The following is a 27,330-nucleotide window of genomic DNA, read 5'->3' as shown; positions in this document are numbered from 1 at the left end:
GTACACTCCGCATACTTCCTTTTTCCCATCAGTAGGAAGAAACGTTTACTTCTTGTTGTCATGTAGTCTATTCACATGCAAAAGAATTTACAATTTTTGCATTGGTTTTATGCCCAAAGCTCTCTCTAGCAAGGACAATTTATAAATGACTGGTACGTGTATATGGCAAGGGACTTCTTCAGATGCAGGAAAGTTTTCCTGTTCTAGTAGCAAATTTCTAATACAAATCCTGGTTGAAATGGCCATACTCAAAGGATGTAAGTTCTAAAGGAACGAAAAGTGAATGAACTCGTAAATCTTTCTCTATACTTGTTCATCTAGCTATGTGAATAACAAGATTAATTATACCAGGATTCTAGTAATTATAAAATTTTAAGCTACAAATTATTTATCATTGCTGTGATTATAAACACAGAAACACTATAAATGTATTAATGCTATTATAGTCTTTATTTCTTAAGGTGCTTATAATTTTTTAATAGGAATATTGTATTCTGTATATTTCTTCAGGGACTAACATATCTAAATTCCAAATTAATTACAAGTGTTGCTTCTGCATATGATTCTGTATTTGAATTAATCAGGGTATGATTGCTAAGGTCTCTTTAGAGTATGATTACTGGACTGCCAACAATGTAGAATTAGGCATGTACATGTTTGCTTGCAGAACTGGAACCCAAATATCTTCTTTAAGATTATCCCAAGCTTGTGAGTGACACGTTTAAAATGGAATTTCCTGAATGATATAACCCTAACCTTACTTTCAGATAAAAAGCACTGGGGTAACTCCAGGGATTTCTGCTAATTGGTGATGAATTGGCTTGGGGTTTAATACAACTCTAAGCAGGGTTTTACTGTATTTTTTCAGTTTATTCAGACAAGTATAAATACAAAATTTTGTTCACCTCTTAGATCTCCTGCGTTGAAGACAACAAACCATAAGAAATAAGGAAAACCAAGAAGTAGCTGCAAACCTATTTGAGTCCTTTGTGTCTTCTAGGGAATTTGGCCATTAGTATGGCGAAATCAATGATACTTTCAGTCCTCCAAGGCAAAGACTGAGCAGATAGGCAGTGTGTGCTGTGACAGTCAGTAGTTGCCTCTAGTGTATCTGTGCAGTGGAAGGTAAAGCTATTATCACTGTCAACATCTGTGAGATCTGACCACAAAAATTGTAACACCTGCTACTAGGGTACAATGAATTAATTTTTGTGATGAAAATATAGCAGTTTGAGGTAATAGTATTATGTTGGACTAATTGAAAATAAATATAACTTTCTTTTTTATTTTTTCTGTCAGTTTTTACTTTCAACACCGTTGAAATCAACGTTCAGCCATCTGTTCAAGTAAGGAATGGAGATCCTATGTCAATTGTCTGCCATGCTGATATTAGCAAGAGTACTGATTTCCAGCTGAAGCATAATTTTACAATTTTTAAAGATGGCAAGCTTGTGTTCATGACTGTATCAGACAAAGGAGATGCACAATATGAAGTATCTATGGCTAGATCTTCAGATACAGGAGATTATGAATGTACTGTGGAAGCAGGCGGAAAGACAAAGTCTAGTAACTCCTTACATGTTTGGGTAACGGGTGAGTATTCCTTCAATAACAGCAGTTTTCTAAAATACAAAAAGAAAAACCTTCCAGGGGAAGTAATAATAGTCAGTGCTAAACAGAATATCTTGCAAAGTGTTTTTATCCATAGACATCACAGTGCTTTACAAGACTTGAGTACTAAATCCTAATGTTAAGGCACAGAAATGAAATCACAATCCCAAGGCTTACATGGCAGATCAGTGACAGTCAGGAATACAATCTGCGCCTCCTGTGCCACCATCCCCTCTGTCCCAAGCCTCTGTTCCTTAGAGTAGAGAAAGTATTATTTGTGAAAGCTTGTGTCTATAGATCATAAACATGATAGGAGGCAGGTAGATTACTGGAAAAACTGGAAATAATGTATAGAGATTCTCAACTTGTGACAGCCGTTGCCAAAGCTAGTATCAACTGTGGACTACTTTTTTAGACAATCTTATATCAGTCTTGTTCTTTTATCTCTTATGCGAACAGGGGCCACCTCCATCTATACTCTTTCTAGCCACGTGTTATTGACTGCAGGTGACATTTTTCCCCTTGGAAAAGCAACCTGGAAAGAATTTGTTCAGCATTAAATAGTTACAGGGTTACGCAGGGCCTGTAATATTTGTGCAGTGGCCTGCACCTCTAGGTACAGAAGTTGGGACGGCATTTAGTTTCTTCACTTCCTCATTTCTCAGTGGCAATAGGAGACACCTTCAAAACAGCAAGTGTCATACTTCGCACATTGCATCAAGAATGTATTACCCTCTCAACGGACATTTTGTTCTGCTGAAGGTGCCTTGGCATGCACCCACACATCAAAGGAAGCATCTTCAAAAACTCAGTCCTTGCAAATTATTTGTATACGTTCATTAGCATGAATCACTACCATAGTCATTGGAGATAGTGTTTATTTCAGGACTATGCAATGTTCTATTTATTTTCTTGTTTTCTGTTCTAAGGAATGACCAAGCCAATCCTGACTGCTGAGAAAAAAGAAGTTTTAGAGGGTGAAGTTGTGAAATTACGCTGTGAGCTGCCAGAAGAAGTACCTCCTTTGTATTTCTTTTTCCGGAAGATAAAGATGAATTCAACACCTAAAGAAAAACATGTATTTGAACCATACAGAAATTTTTCTGTAGTGGAATTTTCTGTTGAAGAGGGAGATAATATTTTACAATTTGATTGTTATGGTAGGAGAAATGTAAAACTCAAATTTGAAAGCTCAGAACACAGCAACAAAACACTTGTTACAGTCAGGGGTAAGTTGCTTAGCTTTTCTTCTTACATTTCTTTGCTTGCTGTAATTAAAAAGTTGGGTCATGAGTTTATATATATTCTCTTGCAGAACCATTTATAAAGCCTACTCTGAACACCAAGCCGTCCAGTAATATTACGGAAGGAGACAGAATACAATTTGAATGCTCAACTGTGGTAGCCCGAATGCGTGGCATTGAAATCATACTTCAGAAAAACAAAACAATACTGAAGAGTGTACGAGATGAAAAACTTTTGAAATACTCTGCAATAGCTACTCTAGAGGACAGTGGTGAATACCTGTGTAAGGTGGAACAAGGGAGAGCATCCAAAACCACCAAACTGAATGTTGTTGTGTCAGGTAAGTCCTCTGTTCATCTTAGATTTTACTCAAAGGATTGATATTTAAATTTAAATTTGGTAGAACTTGAGATCCAAGTGTAACCTCTGGATCTAACTGTAAATTTTCGCTTTCTTAAAGGCTTTTTAGATTTAGATTTCGGTTTCTGATTTTTGTCTGCCACTAATACTTTCCAACTAAAATAATACTTTCAAATGACAAATATGAGAATTGGTTTCACGTGATTGCTAAATTTCTGTTATTAAAAAAATCATGATTGGTTTTTTTCCCTGATTGTAAATTTTCAGTATGTCCTTCATTCTGTGTACTTTGGGATAGGTAGTCATATGCTTTTAGGCTCAATTTGAATGAATTAATTCTCTTTTTATCTTGCAGAGTTATTCCCCAAGCCAGTATTATCTGCTTCTATGAGTACGGTGGATGAAAATAAAGAATTAACCTTGAGTTGCAGCATTAGTGGTTTTCGGAAAGCTAACTTCTCTATATTACGGAAAAATTCAAATGGAGACATCTGGTTGAAAAATTCTAGAAACTTAACAATGAGAGTTAATGTGAACGATACTGGATCCTATATCTGTAAAGCTGAAGTAAAAGGAATAGTCAAGGAGAGCAAACCTGTAAGGATAAAAGTTTATGGTAAGTTGATACAGAGGCTTAGAACCAAATGATGGGGGGAAAAAAATAAAACCATAAGCTTATAAATAAACACATCTGTTTACAGAATCAAGCACTTGTCCATGAACTATCTGGGTGCCTGTTAGTTGTTGCAATGTTATTTTCTGTGAGTGTGCTTGTCATCTTTAGCTGTAGAGGATTTGGCCTGTTGTGACCTAATCAAGTCAGACTTCTCTAGGGCTGGCCTAGTATGTCTTCCTTCTGTTCCCTTGATTCTGCTAGGTGCCAAATAAACTCTCATTCATTACTGTTCGCAGGAGCTGGGAATGTTCTGCAAACCTTTCACGCAGCAGTTTGATCTGAAACTCTGTCAGTGTCTGCCTTGAATCCCTCCCCCTGACCCTCCAGGCAGAAAGCTGTGAGACCCAGAGGTCATCAGGAGAGCTCTACTCCAGAAAGCCAAGTTTTTTGCTATCAATACAACCCCCTCACCAGCACACTAATTGTAAAAACCCTAGTTTACTTCCCTCTCATGCAACAAGCACAGTTGGTTCTCAACTCTGTAAAGGGGTATTGACTGGGTTGTGACTCACTGTGCTGCAGAAACGGAGGTCCCTGATTAGGTGCTGCAGGATCTGTCTCGGGTAATGCATGCACTGGTACTTGCGTATATTTTTGCTCTACAGACTTACTCCTTGGGTCAGAGCTAGTTCTGGAGTTTGGATGATCAACAGCTGTGTCACTGATCCTTTTTTTGTTTTTCCTTTACATTCTCCGTCTATGCCATTTTATTCTAAGGCACATGTGTTTTATTATCTATCTTTTTGTTTTGTTTAAGTCGTCCCCTGCTTCTATTCTATCAATGAGGAAGAGCTGCCCAATATAGGCTGTGTGTGCAAACTAGCTGAATATTGTGTACTTATATGTTTTCTATTAAATAATATTGTATCTTCCAGCCCTGTGTGGTGTAATTTGCAACAATTTTTCCTTTTTTTCCCCTTTTAGCTCCAGTATCCAAGCCAGCTCTTTCCGTTGCCAGTGGTTTACCGGAGGTGGTGTTAGGGAAGCCTCTACGGTTAATCTGTCGTTCAGTGATGGGAACACCACCAATAATATTCACATTCTACAAAGGAAATGAAGTTAAGAAAACAGTAATTAATGACACATATGCTACGTTCTTGGATGAAGATATTACACTAAATGACAAAAGTGGATACAAATGTGATGCTAGAAATAATCACTCCAGTGGAATAAAAACTAGCAATATCCTGAACATCACAGTAATAGGTAAGTCTGTTTAATTCTTCTCGTCTAATGTAATATTTTGATTTTTGAAGCTGTAGCTGCAAATGATGAACTAAGCAAAATGGATGTGAAATATTCACAAATTTTTGCTCACTTGAATCAAAAATAGTTGGAGATCTGTATTACCAACTATTTGTCACTGAAGTAAAAATCCTGATAGCAATCCGAATGAAGTTACCTCCAACTGAGTTTATTTTAATTTTAAAACCAAATCTGACTTGAAATCATATAGAAGGTGTTTTAGTAAAATTAATGATTAAAATTTTCAAGACCAGATCCCTTTTCTTCATGTTTGATTTTCATAGGACTGGGTGAAATGTATACATACTGGTACTGGAGTTAGTCTATGATTTTCCTCACTAAAATAATTGAGCTAGCTAGATTCCTGGTAAAAGATGTAAATCCACACTTTTAATAATCCCTCTAAATACCTGTGTTACTAGTTGCAGTTTTCAGAGGCACTGAGCATATGTTCCACACCAGAAGCTCTAGTTGCTAAGTAGCTCTGAAAGTCAGTCTATTATTATGCCTTATTAGCAATGAGGAGTTACTGTATATGAGCAAAGTCTCTGATCTACAAATACGTGTGAAGTAGAAAGGGAAAATTCCTTTGCCGATAAGGGAAGATGGTAGTTGAAGCTTTAAAAAGAAGATGAATTGGAAGTCCACGGGATAAAGCATGACGTCTGATATACGCTGGGAATCTTAGCAGTGCTCCAAGAAAGGGAATATAAGTGAAAAAGCTGTGATTTGCAAGTGTGCTATTGGCAGATATGAAGAGAAACCAAAGCAAAGAATTCTGTAGTAGGCCACTGGTGTCAGGACTGATAACTCTTAAAACATGTGCGTGTGGTTTTCTCTGTCATTACACATGTAAGGGAGCGTCTTGTCTCGGTAGGATTTTTTAACCAGTATACCGTGTTTCTGTAGATTTGGAGCAGTCAGAGCAGATGAGATTTCATGTGACAGTTCCTGGTTTAGATCCTCGTGGTTCAAAGGTTTGGCTCAAGAAAATTCTGTCCCCGATTTAGTTATTTTCTGTCCCTATCACAATCAGTTGCCTCTGTGCTCAAAGAACTTATTTATTAACAACAGGTTTTGCTATAAGCCTTAAGGAAGTTTCTTGGATATCCTGTACCCAAGATATGGATTGTACCTTGAATTTCACTTGAAAATCTAAGATAAATAATTGTAGAGAACAGAGTAGCTGTTTGAGGAGGCATACTGAAACCTTCTGCACTAGATGAAGGTCCCCAACAGTTGCAGGGTTCGCGTTGACAGATACTGTCTTTTGGTGTTCATCTTTAATAGTGAATGAGGTAAGCAGAAATAATAGTCTCCTACCCAAATGGAAATAAAGCATTGATTGTGGCTGCTGCTTCTGGAGGACGTGAGAATATTCTTAATCTACAGCAGGAACCAACTAATTGTAGGTATTGACCATTTATTAAAGGAAATAATAATTTGTCTTTAACATCTTTAAAATGTTTGTCTGCTCAGTAGTGTCACCTCTGTGTTACTTGGTTCAGAGTTGGTCAGTTTTGTCAGTCTGATGTTGTAAAAAAATTTGACTAGTTTGGTGGCGGTTCGGCAATATGTAGTAAAAAATAAGTAGAGCTGTGTATCTTATGCATGTTGTTGGCACCTGTGTTGATGTCATTTGACCAGACAGTAACCGCATACGGCTATTGAAAAACAAAAAAAGTAGAGTTCTTTGGGACTGTAAGTGAGTGAGTTGGTGATGGTGGATCCACTTGTAGAGCCATGTTAACCCATATACTTGGCTCCTTGCTACTTTTCTTGAATGTATCAGCAGTATTTTAGATTTACCTGATTATAGCAAAGTAGTCCAGAACAAGAGCAGAAGTCTATTCCTGACCCATTGAAGAGAGAATCTCTCTTTACCAAGGAGTTTTCAGTTTTGTGTCCTGGCTTGAACCCAAACTGTGCTGGTGTTAATAAGATAAGCTTGTGGTTAACACACTAGTTTCTCTCTGAGTTTTGGCATTGAGTTGTACATGACTAGAACAAGTATGTCCAGAATTGTTGCGTTTCTTCTGAGTCAGTTGGATTGGTGCACAGCTGAAGGATGTGCTCTCCACATTCTGAGCCCCGAAACAGGTCTTTTAATACAATATTTGCATTTGCCTAGACTGTAGAAGTAGGACTGCACCTTAAGTTCATCAGTTCCATCAGATTGTGCTTTGCTAACTATAGAGAGAAGCTGAATGATAAAACTGAGGAGATTTATCCAGTGAGATTTTAAAGTCAAGGTAATTTGAAATAACAAGTCACAAATAAACAAATACAAAGCATAATCTTAGTCCGTTAACAGGTGGGTATTTCTGTGCTGGAACTAGTGTGTCCCAGCTGTTAGAGCAGTGGCTCAGGATATATTTCGGCACTGTTTGGAAGTTCTGAATAGAAAGTCACAGTTTTCAGCCTGGTGACCCAGTCTTCTGCAGTCCACCACTCCTGAGGTGTCAGCTTCAAATTCTCTGTATTCTGTCCTTACTGTCTGTACCAGATCTGAAAAAAGACTTATGTTTTGTGGAGCAATCCTCTCTCTCATGGGGTCTGTCATAGTAACCCACTTATATCTAAATCTGCTTCCTCCTTCCTATCTAATACAAATACAGCTTTCATGACTAGTGTCTTTTTGTGTCAGATTTGGTTTCCTCCTTCTGCTTCTGTACAAATGTTGCCTTAATGACTTCTCCTTTACATCTGCCTTGTATTATCCATGACCCTGCCCCAAACACATTTATAATATTTCCAGAGAAATTTTGTTCAGCGATTTTAGCTAAACAGATGCTTCATATCCCAGACATTTTGTGAAGTTACTAACATTCTATGTGTCTTGCACCACAGAATGTACATACATTTTTCTCCATGTAATTATAAGCGCTGATGCTCATCTACTCCTATGCTAGCTCTGTGTATGCTAATATACTTAATTTGTTGAACAGCAAACCTAAAGACTGTATTTTGGCTATGCATATTCTTACAACCTGTTTAAATGCAAACTAATTTCTCTCATTGTTTGCTATATTCTGTAACCATTAGTATTTGGGACTTGCTTCTGCTGTTGAAAAATTTGATCCATTATCTGCTGATAGTTAGCATAAAATAGCATAACTCAACATAGCTATGAAAGCATAGCTACATAAACTGAACTATAATTATTACCACTATTGAACTGCTGGGTGTATTATTTTTGAAAATTAAATAATTTGTAGGTTGGTGTCTGTGGGGCATCCAAAGGAGTTTAAAGAACAAGGTTGACTGACTTCTGTGGAATCGATATAGTTTCCTTCTGTGTCTGCTTTCTTTGTTTATAGTGCCCTCTCTGTTTTTGGGTGTATAAAAATATTTACTAGAGGATGCTGTCTGGCAGAGACTGTTCAAAAAGATTAATACTGTGCATTCAGTCTCTGTTTAACTAAGGAAAATGGTATTATAGCAAGTATTTCTACAGTACAATATTTTATCATCAAAGTTATTTCTAATAGTGCTGATATTTGTTTTCTTTATGCCTTCCTCTGTAGTACCAATCAGGAATGCCAGCTTAGGCAGTATTCCATATGGAGAAGTGGAAGATGGCAGTGAGACTGCTTTTCTGTGCTCTGTGAAAGAAGGATCTTGGCCAATCCACTTCAGGATTTTTAGAAAAACTGATCATGAAGTTCTTTTATTTGAAAAAAGTGAAAATGCAGACAGAATCATGTGGCGCAAGGAAGCAATGAACAGGCAGGACACTGGGACATATTACTGCATGGCTTCTAATCGAGCTAATGTGGATGTGAAAAGCCATCCAATAACCATCAGTGGTAAGCTAACTTTTATGATAAGCTGCATACTATGTCATCATGACAGGTGAGGTCATGTTATCTGGGATGTTGCTAAGTACAACTCCCTTACTTGTTTTTGTTCCACCATTGTCGGAATTTAAACAGGGAGCTCCATTTATAAACACAGATTCTCTAACTTACATAGAACAGTTTAAGGGGTGCTCAAAAGCCAAAGGAGCCAGGTGCAAGTTAAAAGCAACCCACTGTTGTACTGAGTTTGCATTGACAAGGGAGAAGCAGTGAATTCTGCATGCAAGTCTCCTTACAGTTCTACTCCAGTGTGTAAGAAGGCCAATTTGTAGTAAAAGGAAAGCTCAGGAACTGCAGAAGTGGGCAATGATGACCTGTCACAGTACATACTCTCTTAAACATGTCTTTCTTATTTCCAGTTATCTTAGCGGCTTGGCAGAAAGGCGTCATTGCTGCGTTTGTCCTAATACTTATCGCAGGAGCAGTAACTCTCACTTTATGGTGGTTTTTGTATAAGAAGAAAAAGGGTAATGAATGGTTCCCTTCTATTTCTTTGGTGATGAATATATTACAGTTTAAAACTTGCATTTATTTCAGGAGCAAAGGCTTGTCGGGGTGAGGCTTCAGGAGGTGACTAAATGCAATTTGAAAAACGTAAAAATCTACTTTAAAATGTTGGGTGGCCCAAATTAAGCTGCAAGTGTGCTGAAGCTTTCCAGATATATTGGGCAGAATGGAAGCATGTAACTAATGGTGCTGGGAAGGCACTAGTGAAGCAAACAGCATTGGAGATAGGCCAGAATTGCACAGTTCTGATGCAGTCCTAGGTCTGGAATTCAGTCTTGTGCAATATAGAGGCAGACAAGGCCTGAGTTTTTTGATTCCTATGACAATTTGATTTGGGGTCCCAACTCAGGTGTAATCAAGGTACTTCTCTAGTCCTCGTGAAACAAATTTAAGATTGTTAGGTTGTGGGTTTGTTTGGGTTTTTTTTCTACCCACACTGTAATACAATTTCTCTTTGGGATTTGTTTTTTATTATTGAGGTATTCTTTCAGATCTTGTTCTTTCAGAAGATAAGTAAATCTGGTTAAATGAAAATCCTATGATATATGCAGTACATTGCAAAATAATTTTAAAGTATCTGGGTATCCCAGACTGCTTAAATTGGCCATGCTAAAGTCTGGCGTTTGGGATCTTAGGTTCTCTGTGAAAGAGACATTTAAGGGAACTGGGAGGATGTAAGACACTATGTAATTAATTTTGTGATAGCCATGAAAAATTATTCTGACTTGGGTAGATAATCACTAACTAATGTTTTGATTTTTACTTTTAAATTCTTTTACTTGTGCAATCTACTAATAGATGCTTTTATCCTTCTCTGTCAAGCTAAAGGACCATCCATGGAGATGTCTGGGTAAGATCACTTGCTTTATGGTATTGGTGAAGTATTTCTGTTTAAAGGGCTGGAGGCCTTCCACCATATGAATATAGTTTATTATGGCACACACCTGCAGACAATAGATGGTTGTGCTTCATGCACCACCTGCTAACACAACAGGATAAGGAAATACTCTAAAAATAGAAAAAAAAAGGCCAGCTAAGAGAAACAGAAGAATGTCAGGCCTACATTTGAATGGATTTAGTTACATATGAAATTAAAAACACAGACATCTTAAAGAAGAGTAATGCAAGAGGGACCATTTTTGAACTTAAAGTTTGCTTTTTCTTCTCTTAAAGACAAAGACAAAATTTCCATTAGCTTCAATAGCTAAGAACATGTGGTAGTCAACATAGACAATGATTGATCTTAGCATATTGTTGCATTGTTGTTTTTATTGATTGGTTTTGGATAATTATATCAACTTGTATTGGATTGCTTTTCAGTTCTGCATTGGCTACAAACCTGACAAGTGAAAAACTGGCAAGACAACATAATGATGGAGATTTCTATTCAGGTAGGATATTTTGCTGTAAGACTATTAGTGAGTTGGTTTACATAAACATTTGTTGAGAGTTTTGGACTTACTTTGTTGTCGTTTGGTTAGGGCCCAGTGTTTTGGGGATGCAGAGGAATACCAGTAACATTATCCCAAGTATCTTCTATCATTTTGTCTTTGTACAGTTTTTTATGAGCACGTCTTATACAAAGATTGGTTTCTAAGTCTGCTCAGACACTTCTACCAGGCAATCAGTTAACAGTGTTGCAGATGGAGAAATCATGGTAAAAGAAAAGTACGTTCTGTTTCTGACAGTTTTGACACAGCTGCAAGAAAGTTATTTCAGAGAGGCAATTTGAGTTGTGGCACATGGTCCTGTGATCTGGCCACAGGATATCGATGTTAACTTGCCATGACTAAGCACCTTTCATTCCAGGATGTTAATGCACTTTACAAAGATATGTAGAAATGTTGATTAGAGCACCTGATATAATGAAGTTACCCCTTGTGTGTTTTTTGGTTGATCATTTAAGAAACGCACGTTCTTCTCACCTGTGTTATATGGCTGTCTTAAGTGTGAATCTAACAGTAGAATTTCTCATATGTAAATAAACAATGACAATAGGGGTTGCAGCTGTGTAACTCATTTATTTGATTTGCTATAATAAATATTTTGTCAGCTCACCTTTTGCTTGAATATTTTAGGGTCAGGTTACATTGAAGATAATGAAAATCACATGAAAACAACAGATGAGAGTAAAGGTAATTTCATACTTTAACAACAGATTTTAAAATTATGAATGAAAGTTGTGATGTTTTCTAATGGTAGCAATCAGGATTTGATAGGTCCATTCCTTTCCTTTTTCTCTTTGATAGTGGGGAATACTCTTTCCTTTGCTGAGCTTAGTTCTTTTTCCTTATGTGTACAATGACAATGATAGGACCCATTTACCACCTGCATTATGAAGTATAATTAGTTGTGCTGGATTCCAGGCCAGCTAATGAAGGATGGTATAAAAATACAACTGGTATTCAACATTTTAAAGTCTATACAACAATATTCAGAACTTTTTAAAAAATATATTTTCTACAGACTTCTGCTGCTTTTACTTCTCTGTCCTTTCCTCACTTCTGAAGATCTTGAAATACTTATGCATTAAACGTAAAAATAATCTGCTACAAAATCTGAATAAAATAACCTGCCAAATATCTCAAGGCACCATGTGGGGTCTATATATGTATATACATATATTTATTAAAACGTGTCATCAAGTACTGCATCATCTAGCATACTTTGTCCTATATATTTTTGTTTTATATTGATGTGAAAGTATTCTCATGGGTTAGATGAAATTTCTGATGGTTTATAGTACATTTTGACTTGGTTGTCTGTTGGACTACGAGTTGAAAGATAGTTAGAAAGGCATCTAGTGTAACTAATGATCAAAGTTAAGCTAAAATTAATCCAGAGCATGGAACGAGACTCCTGCATAAGCCTGTATGCAACACAGGTGGCAGGAATTGCTAATCAATAATTCTTTGATGCAATTCTGAGTGTGCATGGTAGCATTGTACCACAAAACTAAGAGAAAGCTGCTGCACTAAGTTAATTTCACAGGAAAACTTGGTAACAGCCTTTGGGAACTCTAGCTCAATGACTCAATTTTTCCTCCACTTTATGCTACCTGTTTCAGATGAAAAGGGCTCTGGTCTAGCAATCTGCATGTGTGCCAGAAGTGAATGGTTTCAGTCCTTACTGCAGATTGGGCAGCTTCATTAGGAACAACTAGGCTATGAAAGAGCTCTCTACCAGATGTGAAAAACAAGTCTATTATTCATCTACCTCTAAAAATAACAGTAGCTGTTCTGCATTTGTGTGGCAACAGCTTTTACTGCAGCAAGTAAGAGGAAGGAGCTTATAGCTGGTGCATGGAAGTTACTCCATTGTGGCCTGAATAAGTCAAATTAGAACTAGAGAGACGTTCTCATGCAAAACAAACATACAGACAGCAGAAACATAGGAGCATAAGGCTGTATTGATCATTCAGAATCACTGCTCTTGTAATAAGCATGTCATTTAAACTTTGTTATTAACTAATATGCCACCTTAAACACTGTTTTTGTTTTGTGCAAATTTTTTTTTTTTCCCTTCTCTCACCAATGTTGTTGGAAGGCTGCTCCAAAACTTTGCTGTTCTAATATTAGCTCTTTCTATAATTTGTGTTCTAAAAAATCCACAAGCAGTTCTGCAGGATTCCAGTCTGGGTGACTGTTGTGGTTCCTTCCAACTTTTACAGAAATCTAGTAGGAAACCACCTCCACCCTAAGGACAGTGTAGAAAGCAACAGCTGTTTCTTCTGTCTGTTTTATCCAGATAGCCAGTACTTCTCAACCAGTAGCCTTAGCAAATCACATGTCTAATTGTTGACAGGCTTTCTGTGGGCATTGTGGCAGAGAAGCATTTTGAGGACGAAGATGGGTTGCCATTGCTGATGTTCTATGGAGAGCTTGAAGGGCAACATAAAAGTGCTGAGATTGCTTATTGGCAAAACAGAAATTGAGAGCATGAGAGGTGATGAGGGAGGCCATGAAAGACTTAGAGAAGGCTTTAAATGTGACGAAAGTGGTCAATGGGAAGTGTCCTGCCATAGCAGCCTTAGAAAAGGAAGAAAAAGTGACAGCAGTGAGAGAACTAGAAGAGAGAGGAGCTGGAGTAGGAATAAGAGAGAATCTGAGATAATTCCCTGCTTCATTTGTGTTGTGCCACTTTTGCAGGTGTTAAATTGAAAGTAAGAGTTTTAGGCACAATTTGCACATCCCACCGTTTCAGAAATCTGGCTTAAGTTGGTCTAGTGCCTTCCAGTTTGGAATGCTTAGGAATGGGTTGGCCTTACAACTCTTAGCAGAGTAACTTATATCTGCCATAAGTAGGGCCTGATCCTGCACCTATCAAAGTCAATGAGGACTTGTCCATTAATTTCAGTGGCAGCAGGATCAGGCCCACAGCTCAAATGAAGCATGCAGTCCTACAAAGAAACCTCTTCTTGATATTTTTGGGGCAGGACCTGAGCTTGAGAGTGCTGAGGTGGAGTACACTGAAGTTGAAGTATCAACGCTTGATCCTCACAGAGGTAATAAACTGTCTGGCCCCTGTGGTTATGCTTTGGGAACAGGTTGGAACAGGTTGCTGTTGAGCATGTTGTTACTCCCTGACACTGGTCTGATATTGGCACCTGTGAATGTAAGAGCAGGTTGTATTTTGTGTGCATGACAGTTTCATGCCAGTAGCGCTCCTTAATCTAAATGATGCTGCAGCAACCATGCTGTTCATTGCAGCCCTTCTTCCCCTGGGATCCTCCCATGTATTTGCCCTTCCCATCCACATGAGGTCTGTGCAGAGCAGGGCTCCCAGCTGGAGCTGTGGCTCTGAGCAGAGGGGCAGCCTGCTGTGAATCTTGATGTTACAGAGTCCAAACTCACTGAGAGCCATTTAAGGTAGTATCCACAGGGTAGGATAATGGAGAGAATAGAAAGCAGTAGAATTGCCTCCTTTATAAAGAAACTGGTTGAAGGGTCAAAGCTGTAATTCATTTGTAGTAGAGAAGGAAGAGAGACCAGAGTAGATACAGTCTCTTGGTCTGAAGAGGCCTGGAGATGATCCTAGATTTTGTGGCACATGAAACAGAGAAATGAGAGTATTGATGCCCAGATAACTTTGGCCTCCTACCTGTAGTTCTGTGGTAACAGTAACCAGACCTCGTAGCATGAGGCTAAGGTACATGTCTCTGCATCTTTGAAGGAGAAATATCCACTGAAATGTATTCTCAACACCCAAATGCACACTTCAACCATTCTGTGTCATCTGGAGAAGTGTGATACCATTATGCCCTTGTTGGAAGCTGTTAAATCTTTCAGAAATTTACAAAAAGTTTCAAGTAGTGAAAAGTGAATAAAACCCAAAAGAGATGTTTATGCTGTGCTTTAGCTTCTTTGCTTTAGCTGAATGAGAAGCAGACTGAGGAAGAAATGGATAAATTTGCTTTTTCCTGGTAGGAAGGACCACTCACTTGTTTCAGAGATCAAAGACACAATTGTTTAGTTAGTAATACAGATGTTTGGGCAAAAGTGCTCACTCTTCAAGCTTGGCAGCAAAGCTCTCCCAGAACAGCCAGTCCTCCTATTCTTTCTCTGTTTTCACTTGCTGGTATTGTTCATCACAGTTTTCCCTGTGTTCTAAGCATGCTATTTATCTACTTCTGCTAAATTCTGCACTGAGATATCATGGTGGTTGTATTCTTTTTCAGAATAGGGGCTAATACTTAATTGTTCCAATGATTTCTGAGCATGCATTATGCAATACAATGGTGTAGAATGATAAAGATATGCTAATGCATTATTATTTAAATTGAAAGCCCTATTAAATGCAAGATCGGCATCTCTACAAATAGCCTTTTCATCCTATTCCTGATATATAACACTATTCCAGTATACCAGACTGAGTAATAAGATAGTGTCATGCTATGTAGACAGAATGCCATTAAACTGAAAACTGCAAAATAATGTTTAAAAGATAGTGTGTAAATGAGATCAGATTATTTTAACAGAATACTGTCTCATATTACAGACCTATGTATGACATAGAGAATATTAATTGAGTCTGTAAGGCTGAACTGTACTTCAACTATATTGAGATATGGTAGCTCCCTAATCTATTTCTTTTGCTGTACCCAGGACACAAGTGAATACTTAGCAAATGCACGCTTTGGTTACATAAATGGCAACTGCACTGCAAGTATTTAATGTGTTAAGCTTTCAGGGCATCTTGAGGATGCTGTTTAAATGGGAGGAGTTGTATGAAACCAGGTTTCAAGATTAATTCTTGCAACTCTGCACTGCCTATCACAGTGAGAACAGAGGAGATTTATTCTTGGGAAAAGAGAAGCAAAGCTGAGTTTCTTTATGTACCTTTGTAATAATCAGGCACACACACAAAAAGAATTCAGCCGTAGGACTGCCATCGATAATTCTGCCACATTACTGTTATTTTACAAGTTTTGTTTCAAATCATAAAATTCTTTCATGTCTGCCTGTGGGTTATGACAAGTCCTTCTTAAGGAAAAGACCTTTCAGGTTATCGTTTAATTCCAAATCGCTATCTCATCTCTTTTGATTCCACCTATTTTCTGAATAAAGACAAAGTGTATCACGCTTACCGTTTCTCTGGGCATGCATATCTCATCCAGCAGGCTGCATGTAGATTCCTTTTGCCTTTTGAGGAACTCCAAATTTCTTTGATCTCTCAGGATCAACTTCAAATTAATTTATCATCCCAATCATTTGTTCCTCCTACTGCTGTTGTCAATGTCAATACTAATGTTCATCTCGGGAGCAGGAGAATCACATTTTGTGTATTGTGAAAGACTACTGCAATAAATGCTGCATTATCTATCCTGTAACAGTAGCCTTTGTGTCACTTTTCGGGATCAGGAATGATTGAATGCCACTTCAAAACTAGTTTATAATTGTAGAAGGATGTACATTTTGTCTTTGACAGTAAAGAACTATTTATATTTGAAAACAGTGGTTTCAGCCTGTTTTTCCAGCCATGTCTGCACTAGCTGGTAATTTCTAAAATACTTTTTAACACAGTAGACTCCCCGAGGAGTCCTGTATTCAGCTCTGGAGCCCTCAGCACAGGGAAGACATGGACATGTTGGAGTGGGTCCAGAGGAGGCTGCAACAACGATCAAGGGCTGGAACACCTCTCCTGTGAGGAAAGGCTGAGAGAGTTGGGGCTGCTCAGCCTGGAGAAGAGAAGGCTCGGAGGAGACCTTATTGTGGCCTTCCAGTGCTTAAAGGGGGATTATAAGAAAGATGGGGACAAGCTTTTTAGCAGGGCCTGTTGCGATAGGACAAGGGGTAATGGTTTTAAGCTAAAAGAGGGTAGATTTAGACTAGGTATAAGGAGGACATTTTTTACAATGAGGGTGGTGGAACCCTTGTACAGGTTGCCCAGAGAGGTGGGTTGATGCCCCATACCTGGAAACATTCAAGGTCAGGTTGGATGGGGCTCTGAGCAACCTGATCCAGTTGGAGATGTCCCTGCTCATTGCAGGGCGGTTGGACTAGATGGCTTTTATAGGTCCCTTCCAAACCAAACTATTCTATGTTTTGATGAATAGGCTAGTGCATCAAGAACTTTGTGTGTACTATACTTCCGTGTGAGGAGCAAAAAACAGGGTTCATTACAGCGTTACTGGTAATGGTAAGCTTGCTAGAAGTTTCACTGCTTTATTTTAAAATTTCCATGTGGGAATAACTTGATACCTACTATTTGAAGTAGGGGTGAAGAGGCTAGGCAAATAAGAGGTAGAGCTGGGGCTACACAGCCCAGCTCTTATTTGGGGTAGTCATAGTGGAATGTTAATCTGATATTTAAAGAGGTGGTAATTCTAGAGAATGATTGAATTGAATACTTATAGAGATTGTAAGCTTGACAAAAATATAAAATCATAGAATCATAGAATCATAGAAAGTTTTGGGTTGGAAGGGACCCCTAGAGGTCATCTAGTCCAACCCCCACACAGTGAGCAGGGACACCACTAACTAGATCAGGTTGCTCAGAGCCCCATCCAACCTGACCTTGAATGTTTTCAGGGATGGGGCCTCCACCACCTCTCTAGGCAACCTGTTCCAGTGTTTCACAACCCTCATTGTAAAGAATTTCTTCCTTATATCCAGCCTAAACCTACCCTGTTTTAGTTTAAAACCATTACCCCTCGTCCTGTCACTGCTGTCTCTACTAAAAAGATTGTCCCCATCTTTCCTATAGGCTCCCTTTAAGTACTGAAATGCTGCAATCAGGTCTCCCCACAGCCTTCTCTTCTCCAGGCTGAACAAGCCCAACTCTCTCAGCCTGTCCTCCAGGTGCTCCAGCCCTCGGATCATTTTTGTAGCCCTCCTTTGGACCCGCTCCAACAATTCCATGTCCTTGTGCTGAGGGCTCCAGAGCTGAACGCAGTACTCCAGGCGAGGTCTCACCAGAGCAGAGTAGAGGGGCAGAATCACCTCTCTCGACCTGCTGGCCACACTTCTCTTGATGCAGCCCAGGATACGGTTGGCCCTCTGGGCTGCCAGTGCACATCGCCGGCTCATGTCCAGCCTTTCGTCTATCAGTACCTCCAAGTCCCTCTCAGCAGAGCTGCTCTCGATTCTTTCATCCCCCAGCCTGTATTGATAGCGGGGATTACCCCGACCCAGGTGTAGGACCTTGCACTTGGCCGTGTTGAACCTCATGAGGTTCACACAGGCCCACCTCTCCAGCTTGTCCAGGTCCCTCTGGATGGCATCCCATCCTTCTGGTGTCTCGACCGTACCACTCAGCTTGGTGTCATCTGCAAACTTGCTGAGGGTACACTCGATGTTGCTGTCCATGTCATTGATGAATATATTGAACAGCACCAGTCCCAGTACGGACCCCTGAGGGACTCCACTCGTCACTGGTCTCCATCTGGACATTGAGCCGTTGACCACTACCCTTTGGCTGCGACCATCCAACCAATTCCTTATCCACCGAACAGTCCACCCATCAAATCCATGGCTCTCCAATTTAGAGAGAAGGATGTTGTGGGGGACCGTGTCAAAGGCTTTATAAAAATCCAGATAGATGACATCCATTGGTTTTCCCTTGTCCACCCTTGTTGTTACACCATCATAGAAAGCCACTAGGTTGGTCAGGCAGGACTTGCCCTTGGTGAAGCCATGCTGGCTGTCTCGAATCACCTCCCTGGCCTCTATGTGCCTTAGCATATCTTCTAGGAGGATCTGTTCCATGGTCTTCCCAGGCAGAGAGGTGAGGCTGACAGGTCGGTAGTTCCCAGGGTCTTCCTTTCTACCCTTTTTGAAAAGGGGCACAATGTTTCCCTTTTTCCAGTCACTGGGGACTTCCCCTGACTGCCATGACTTTTCAAATATCATGGAGAGTGGCTTGGCAACTACATCAGCCAGTTCCCTCAGGACTCTGGGATGCATCTCATCAGGTCCCATGGACTTCTGTACATTTAGGTTCCTCAGGAGTTCCCGAACCTGGTCTTCACTTACAGCTGGAGGGATTTTACCCTCCTGGTCTTCATGCCATCCATCGACTCAGGAGGGGTGAGGAGAGAGGTTGCCAGTGAAGACTGAGGCAAAAAAGTTGTTGAGTACCTCGGCTTTCTCCTCATCTGCTGTTGCCAGTTTGCCGGTCTCACTCATGAGTGGGGGTACGCGCTTAGCTGTGCAAAAAGATGGCAAAGTGATTTAGAACGTTAATTGTTAATCCAAGCAAAAATAAAGGCCAGAGCTAAAGTAAGATCAGGAAATACCCCTGAAGTGAGAAGGGAGAATGCTAATCATGGCTGGGTAAGAACACGCTGCTTCTTTTACTTCTGTAGCTGGTTACTGCAGGGTGGCAACATTATAAAGTTAGTGGGAACAAAATGTCAAATCATCCAAGCAATTTCTCCTAGCACGGTTTTTCAGTGCTGAGACGATTTTTGGAAGATTAACAAAGAAAATAACATGGGCAGTGGCATTATATTACAATTTAATGAAATGGGTCTGAAAAAAAAAGCAAAGTAAGGAAGTGCCTGCCACCAAGTCTTTCCACAGAGTCAACAGGAGTAGATTTAGGTCTGTAATCTGCTAAAAAAAGTGTTCCAAACAAAATGAGCTACCTCCCATTAAAATTCTGAGAAGATTACTTCTTACTTCACTGGAAATTGAATTGATAATTTAAGCAATACTCCATAAGCATATGAAATGTGCTTCAAGATCTTCAGGCTATTTTGCAAAGAAAGTTCATGGCAAAACTGCAAGTTTGAAAGCTGTGATTAGGCATTCAGTGAAGTGTAACTCCTACTGTCATTGAAATTAATAGCAGTTTTACAACTCAGTTCTGATGTGTTAGCTCCCAACATTTAAAGGACATGTAACAGAATTTAAAAAAATGAAATTAGCTTTGGGAAATTAGAATGTGGTGCCAGAGAGACTTAGGTACTTCAGAGCAATGCAGAACAGTAACAATCCTGATTCTGAGTCTGGCTGCAGATCAATATGTCTGAATTCTTTAAATGTTTTTTTATAGTTTAAGTACAGGACCCTGTATCCAGACATGTGAATTCTCTTTCCAGTTTCTTGCAGAGAGGGAACAACTATTTTCTTTTTTTCTTTTTTTTTTTTTTTTTAAATTTAAGTGGAAAAATATAACTTCTTGGTTTATTGAAGACCCACAGAAATTGGAGGTGACATTGATAGAATTAGGAGGTTTTCTAAGAAACTCAGTTTAACTGAAATAAATGAATGTTTCTAAAATGCTTTGAGATCATTGAGGAGCAAGCTCCTAGACCCTGTCTGCATAGGCCTTTATACTAAATGAAGAAAGAGGTTATAAATGCACAGACTTCCGGAGCACTTTGCTTTACTATGGTTACTCAGGGATTATTAATCTACAACCATGCAAGAAATCAAGGAAATTGTTCTAATCTCCCACTAACCAGAGCTGTGTTTACACTGACCATAGAGAAACTGAGTTCTTGCTATTTTCAGGCCTTTGGACAAGACTCTCCCCTTCCCTGCTGGGGTAAGTGTCTGTAGTTTGGTATCAAAACTCTGTGGATAGGTTTTCACACGTCAGATACAAAAAAGGAAGAGATGTTTGCTTTCCAGCTGGTACGAGAGCAGAGGTTTACAGGGGCTTATTTCTAAACCTAAGGGTCCAAAAAGTATGTGTCTGAGACTAACATTGCATTTGATACCCAGCTGTGTCCTTGGAGGCAGAAATCTTCTCTGTTTGCTTTTTCTCCTTACTTTCTGTCTTTCCACAAGCTGCCTTACCCTTCACTCCTGCTATGTCCACCTGATCGCAGTGCACTAATGAAAGTATCCGCCACACTGAGTTACTGAGAGATCTTTCCCAGATAGCATGCAAATAGCGGCTGTGCTGTGTGAAATCTGCAAGTATTCTTCTGAGACATTTCACAAAGAACAGCAAATTAGATTATTTTTGTGCCCATAAGATTTAATCAGGCTAGTTGCCAAAAAGCGGTGTAGTTAGTCTTCCAAATGATAGATCTCCTCAGGTCTAGGATCCCTAAATCCTTAGAACAGATTGAAGAAGCTCATCAAAGTGATCCAGAGAAACTCTTCTCTAGTGGTCGAAGTCTCTGTAAAATTAAAGCAGTAGCAATTTAAGTTGAGAAGAATATTAGAATGTTAAGGTGAAATTTAGAAAGGGAAGCCTATTTTTGTCATCATTTTTATATAGAGGGAGAGATCTCTCCCTCTGAGAACCTTATGGTTTGGGTTTGGGGGAGGGGGTGTAGTTGATTTCTCATGCAGACTCCACAGACTCATTGCTGCTTATGTAACTACTTCCTCTGAAAGTAAAACAGTATGTTCTGTTTGTTTAAGGAGCTTTTCATAAGGCAAACAAAAAAAAAAAAAACAAAAAAAAACAAAAAAAAGAAAAAAAATTGATTCTGTGCCAATACATTTTCCAGCTCCTGTACAGAAGGGGACTGAAACAGTTTATAGTGAAATCAGAAAAGCTAATAATGGTAAGTAAGCTAGTGAAAAATTAAACACATAAAGGAAGCATTTGTGTAGAGATTAGGGATAAGTTTGTGACTGAATCATTTAGAAGATAAATGCCATAAAAAGAGGTCCAAATCACATAGGAAAATACCAAAGGGCAGCTACAAAATCACCAGGTGTTGATAAATTGTATAACGCCTTGATGGTGTCTCATAAACCAATGATATTTAATGCAGTGAGATTAATATTTGTAACATCTATGTCATCAGCCTATTTGCATTGTATCTGCTAAGTAGTGTGGCTGTACATCTGGATCTGAATCTGGAGCTGAACATGTCCTGATAAGGGATTAGGATGCGATGTTGTGTTATCTCAAACTGCCCAAGAACAACAGTTTTCCTCTTAGTTGAGCATGTTTGCCATGTGTTATAAAATATTACACTGGTCTTGGATATAACTACAGCAAACATCTATAAAACCTCCAACAAAGAACTCTAAAAACTTTTAAAGCAATATGGTTACTTCTGTAGGGTGGGTGGGTTGTTTTAAGCACCATCAAAAATTGTCTCAGATTATATGTGCCAGCTGCTCTACCCTTCCACCCCCTGTAACACAGACTTTTGTATGCGGGGATTAGCAGCTTACTGGCAATTATTGTCTGTAAGTGTTCTGGCAATAATGAGTTCAGAGACAGTAGGTTAAAAGTGTTTCTTCATAGTTTGTCAAAGACTAAATCGGAAAGGATTTCTTTTCCTCTCTTTGTGTTAGGAAGTCTAGATTTGTAAATATTAGGTCTGTAAACGGTTCAAGTTTTGTCCCCATCCATGTTACCAACTGGGTTTGTTGCATGCCGTTTTTAATTTTTGATTGTTGTGTTTTAATTTGCTATTTTTCTATTTTATAAGGGATTTCCCATCTGCTCTGACACAATATTCGGTTTCTAGGGAATCTTTCATGTGAGGATCTCCAAGTAGTTTAGAAAACATTACTTTATTTTCCCTTATGAGGACTTATAAGGCAATTTTTATCTCCATTTTACAGCTGAAGAGACAGAGGGATTAGGTCATTTGTTTAAGGCAATATGTTTAGAGATTGACAACACTGGGAACAGAATTTCAAAATCCTGACTCCTGGCTTGGTGAGCCTGTATGTTGTCCTCATTTTTCACAGCCTTGCAGTGAAAAGCAGAATATCCTTTACACTGAAGAACAGGGCTAGGCACTCCGTGGAGGATCACCTGGCAGCATCATGAGAAAAAAACCAGCTTATTTCAGGGCTGAACCCAAAGGCCACTAATGTTCTGAAATGTTTTCCAGTGAGTGTGAATTGGACCTCTAACAAGCTGCAGAAGCTGATTGTATAACCCCTCACTTGCTTTCTGCCAAGGTGTGAAGCTTATTATTACACACCATTCCTATTTTTGACAAAATGGAAAGTGTCAGATACTAGAAGGATGTTTTGTGAGTTGTAGTGTAAACTCTAGGTTGGTAGAGCAGAGCTATAATTCAAAGCATTTACAATACTGTACTTACCATAAAGTAGGAACTGCAAGAAAATGAGATATGATTGAAAGACTGAGCTGAATTAGCCACATGATATGCAAACGCCCCTTAATCTTGCAGTCCACCTGCTCTTTTATGCATAACATTCTACAGTTTCAGTTATTCTTGGAAACGTAGTAAAAGTTTATTGTTTTAATCACGTCTGTTTTTCCTGACTGATACACAGGAAAAGTGTTTCAAATAGATAAGCAGTGCATCACATAGCTATGCAGTTGCTTTGGATACCTACGTTACAGTCTATTTAAATGTAACATTTACTTTGATTTTTGATAGGCTGTGTGATTGCAAGGTGGCAAAGTATAAATGCAGTGGAGGATCCCTAGGAAATAGATCTATCTTCTTAACTATCTTAATATATATTAGTGTAAGTATATTAAAGGCTTGTTGTGAAAGTTGTTGAACATTACTGGTGGGTGCAGAAGTTGGTTTACCATTATGATCTTCACTACATTTGAATATTCTTTGAGATTTTTGAGCAAGTGCCCAAGAGTACAATCTACTTCAGGATGTTAATGGTTCAGACAAATGTGCCCTCTGGGGAAATTACATTAATTTGGAAACTGGTGTCAGCTACACAGTTTGACTGATTTAACACCTCAGACCTATGTAATGTTTTATTATTATTTGTTTGTAGGTAGCTATTGTGGTTTGGGTTTGTTTAATCAGAATTAATTAAGTGCTTGGTAAGCAATTTTGTCTTTTCAAGGAGTTGTCTGTGCATTCCAGAAATTGTGTCCACTAGAGAGGAAGCTGACGGGCTGTCAGTAGTTGTTGTGTCTGATGCAATTCTTTGTGACTGAGATAAAATATTTTTCCTCTTCATTTTTCTGATGGCTTTTACTGCTATCCCCAGTAAGGTAGATGCCATGTCAGTACGCAACTTCTCTTGTATCTTGAGTTCTACAGCTATTGCTTGTCCTTATCCCAAATCATGAATCCATAGTGCAGATAATGCTCTGACCTTTCCCAAGCCCCAGGCCTTTGGCAGTGCTCTGAGCATCTGCCATTATTCCTTTTCCTTTTGTTTTCCTGGTATTGGCTACGTTATCTCCTGTTACTATTATTTTCGTGTCTCCATCACACTATGGTGAGACTTCCCATCCGATGTCCTGTGCTGCTTTCCTTATTCTGAGTACGAGGCCTAAAGAGGTGTTACATTAAAGACAGGTAGAAACTAACTGTTAAATGCACATTTCAAATCCCGAAAGACCTGCATGCGGTTAACTACAGTTAACCTGCTAACAGTAGAAAAAGCAGGTCATTTGTGAAATTCAAGTCCGGTCAGCTGTATATTGACTGAAAGTCAAATAACAGTACTGCAGATAGCGAATGTCACTTTCTCTAGTGGGACGCTAGATTTCCTCTGATGTACCAAGAGGTTTAAGGAGGATGCTGATCACTAGCATTGCCTCTGGAAGCAACTCAAAGAGATTAAGTTGTCCTTGCATTGTTATTGAAAGGTTAGTTTAATTCAGAGAAAGAAGATTTGGTGTTCAGCAAGTTCACCCATGTATTGATTTAAAGCCTTTGCTAGAGCAATAGGCAGTTACTTTGGTGTATTGGGGAATGCTCACAATTAGCACCAGTCAGGTCAATGACACCTTTGTCTAAAAGTCCTTCACACCTATGAGGATGAACTAATTTCCTTAAAATACTACTTTCTCTGACTGTTCTATGAAAATGTCAAAACATATTGGGAGTCAGGAATATCCAGCCCACTCCCAGAGCTGTTGCTTTTTGTTCAGCAAGAACTGAGACGGTCTGAGACTTAAGCAAAACAGGCAATTGTCTAAATCAACAGACTGCCAAGAGTGATAACATGACCGTGTCCCTGCTACCTACTTTGCCTGTGCTGGAGTCCCAACAGGCTAGGCTGGCAGCTGATGCTCTTCCTGAGGGAGGGTCAGGATGTGTCAGATACTAAGTTCAGCTGGGTGGGTGGAGGCTCTTTTAGATGGATGATTTACTTCCATCACACCTTTCATCTTCCCAAGAGGCAGCAGAAGCAGGAAGTTCAAGCATCTCCATAGTGGTGCTTTATCTCAGCTCCACCCCTTCCCTCAACATTGATCCCAGTTCTTGGGGTAGCACAGTTCTGTTCATATTGCTGAGAAGACTAGAGCTAGCTCCAGTTCACAGATTTCCTTATGTATTTTCAGGGCACTTCTTGAGGAAGACAATGTTTTAGTACATTCTTCTCCTTCAGTGAACTCTGCCTTTGCACTCTGTCAGATCCAAAGCTCGCAGAAGCCAGTGATAGGCTTTGCACTGATCTTGATGTGCGCTGAATTGAACTCATAGTGGCTTATTGCAAGATAACTAAACTTCTTACCAGGAAAATGGAAATCTAGTGTACGAAATGCAGAGCTAGCCTTTATGCTGCTAAGTCTGGAAAAATGAATTGGTCACTTGGAAGCAACTGCAGTGGCGAGACAGGAAATTCTAAGAATCCAATTCCAACCAACAATGCACTATGGAAAAATAAATATATCCCAGTGGGAAGAGGCATGAGAAATCACCATTGCATTCAGTGGTTTGGAACAAACTATGAGAAATCAGTTCTAGCAGTCAGGAAATCTGCTCAAATACTTTCCTGCTACTGAGCCGCAGGCTTAACACCTCTATACTTCGCCAGTATTTCCCACTGAATGCCTTTTCTATCATGGAGAAAACTCACAAGGTCTGGAGATTCATTATGTTGTTCAGAACTCAGATGAGCACGTGCTAGTTGCATGCAGTCTGAAATCATGCAAATAACATTTCCCTTCTGCAAAATAAAATCTCTTTGGATCTTTAGGTTTCAAGACATGTTCTAGACCAAAGCCTGGATCTGTCAGACACTGATTCCAGAGCCAAATGCTTACAATAGCTTCAGCCAAAAATTAGGCAAAGCCAGATGGTTTCAGTAAGACACAAATATGCAGGGAGGTTCTGGCCTTACTTGAACCTAAAATGCAAAGCTGAGTTGTGTGCATGCCCCTGTGTTAGATCTGTTCGCAAGCTGCCTGCCAAGATTCTCTGTTAGAAGCTACTGCTTCAGTGAAAGGCTTGGCAGAATGTAGCATGTATCTGCAGTTCTGCATCTTCAGTTGATGATTTAGCATCCTAGCTTTCACCAGTGTTGGAGATGGGTTTGAGACAGATTATGAATTGCAAATGTTTAGCCATATATTCTCTTCTCCATAACCTCTAGCGATGAGAAAGGGCAGAGCAGGTGGGGATGACAGTGTCTTAAATTCCTGCCATTAATGTATTCCTTTCTAAAAATGAGTTCCTTGCATTTAAAACTCCATCAACTAAAAGCAATAGCAAGAGTTTTAATCCATCAGAAATCCATAAAAACACCTACCTCTATTAGACCTGGGAATCTTCTAGAAATCACCAGCACAAAACCTTAGCTCTGATTCCTTTCACAAACTATGCAGCTTCTTGTTTGCCGTCCTATGGAAGCGTGACCAATTCTATATGACTAGAATCCAGTGTATCTCATCTCCCTGTTTTTGTTAGTATTTGAAAACGTCTTTGTTCTCTTTCATCACAGTAAAATCAGCATGTTGCAAGTAAAGCACACTTCATATATTTAACAGGAAAGAAACAAAAATGTTGTGAAAAGACTGACGTAGCAAAGAATCAGCAAAAGCAGCATATCATTGTGCTTTCATTAGAGGCTACATGCTGGTTTACCTGATTGGTACCTTTTAGAAACCATATAGTCTTCCCGCAGCATTTTCAAAGGACACAGGTGATGACATTCTCCTGGTAGAGATATGCTACTTAGCTAGAAAGCCACACTATTTTGAATCTGGGTGACAGATAACAAGGAGGCGGGATATCTGTTATTGTGACCTAGTACCTTTGGGGTAGAAAACATCCCGTCTTTTGAAGCCTGGAATTTATACAAAATTTCTCATTTCCTCCTTCCTGTAAGCACAATACATTGTGACAGAGGACTAAACTACAGCTCGTTAATACCTCACTTCATAAACCTTACATATAGTTTTGTCCACTTAAAGTCAAGCTTTGATGTAGCACTGGGTCAGCAGTGTTTTTGTTCACTTCTGTCAGCTTTCAGGACACAAAAAGCTTTTATGTGTCTCCCATGTAACTTCTTGGGTTTTCTTCCTATCAAACTGGCTAAACATATAGAAATCAATCTTGCCAAACATTGAGATCAATTTTGTACTGAAATTAAATTTATGCACTGGCATAAGGTGCTGTAGTTACCTCAGTTTTTAATCCTTTTCCGAGGCTAAAAGTTCTGGGGAGAACTGTGTTGGAGAAAACTCATCGCATACAGTGCCAGCGACATTCAGATAGTC

The 27,330-nt window shown here is 39.2% G+C and overlaps 2 protein-coding genes across 13 annotated transcripts in view; one reads left to right on the top strand and one right to left on the bottom strand.

Moving 5' to 3' along the window:
* The window catches only part of MILR1 (mast cell immunoglobulin like receptor 1), a 34,344-nt gene extending 18,203 nt beyond the window's left edge, over positions 1–16,141 (bottom strand). Inside the window, exon 1 of the mRNA XM_075441015.1 lies at positions 16,091–16,141. Within this exon, the coding sequence (XP_075297130.1) occupies positions 16,091–16,109 (19 nt within the window). The 5' untranslated portion in view covers positions 16,110–16,141. The remainder of the gene's footprint in view (positions 1–16,090) is intronic.
* PECAM1 (platelet and endothelial cell adhesion molecule 1) overlaps positions 1–27,330 on the top strand; it is a 42,495-nt gene that overhangs the window by 8,836 nt on the left and 6,329 nt on the right. For 2 of the 12 annotated variants that reach the window (XM_075441004.1, XM_075440996.1), the window contains exons 3-14: positions 1,300–1,593; positions 2,541–2,840; positions 2,927–3,196; positions 3,572–3,832; positions 4,817–5,098; positions 8,665–8,946; positions 9,357–9,464; positions 10,327–10,354; positions 10,825–10,895; positions 11,583–11,639; positions 13,940–14,008; positions 21,416–21,472. In XM_075441004.1, coding sequence (XP_075297119.1) covers positions 1,365–1,593; positions 2,541–2,840; positions 2,927–3,196; positions 3,572–3,832; positions 4,817–5,098; positions 8,665–8,946; positions 9,357–9,464; positions 10,327–10,354; positions 10,825–10,895; positions 11,583–11,639; positions 13,940–14,008; positions 21,416–21,472 — 2,014 coding nt within the window. In that variant the 5' untranslated portion in view covers positions 1,300–1,364. Of the gene's footprint in view, positions 1–1,299; positions 1,594–2,540; positions 2,841–2,926; positions 3,197–3,571; positions 3,833–4,816; positions 5,099–8,664; positions 8,947–9,356; positions 9,465–10,326; positions 10,355–10,824; positions 10,896–11,582; positions 11,640–13,939; positions 14,009–20,462; positions 20,497–21,415; positions 21,473–23,284; positions 23,630–27,330 lie in introns of those variants that run through there. The other 10 variants (XM_075440999.1, XM_075441001.1, XM_075441003.1 and 7 more) reach the window with 8 other exon arrangements.

The sequence above is a fragment of the Opisthocomus hoazin genome, chromosome 21, assembly GCF_030867145.1.
Source record: "Opisthocomus hoazin isolate bOpiHoa1 chromosome 21, bOpiHoa1.hap1, whole genome shotgun sequence".
In the NCBI taxonomy this organism is placed as follows: Eukaryota; Metazoa; Chordata; class Aves; order Opisthocomiformes; family Opisthocomidae; genus Opisthocomus; species Opisthocomus hoazin.
This window is presented reverse-complemented; position numbering and strand designations above follow the sequence as displayed.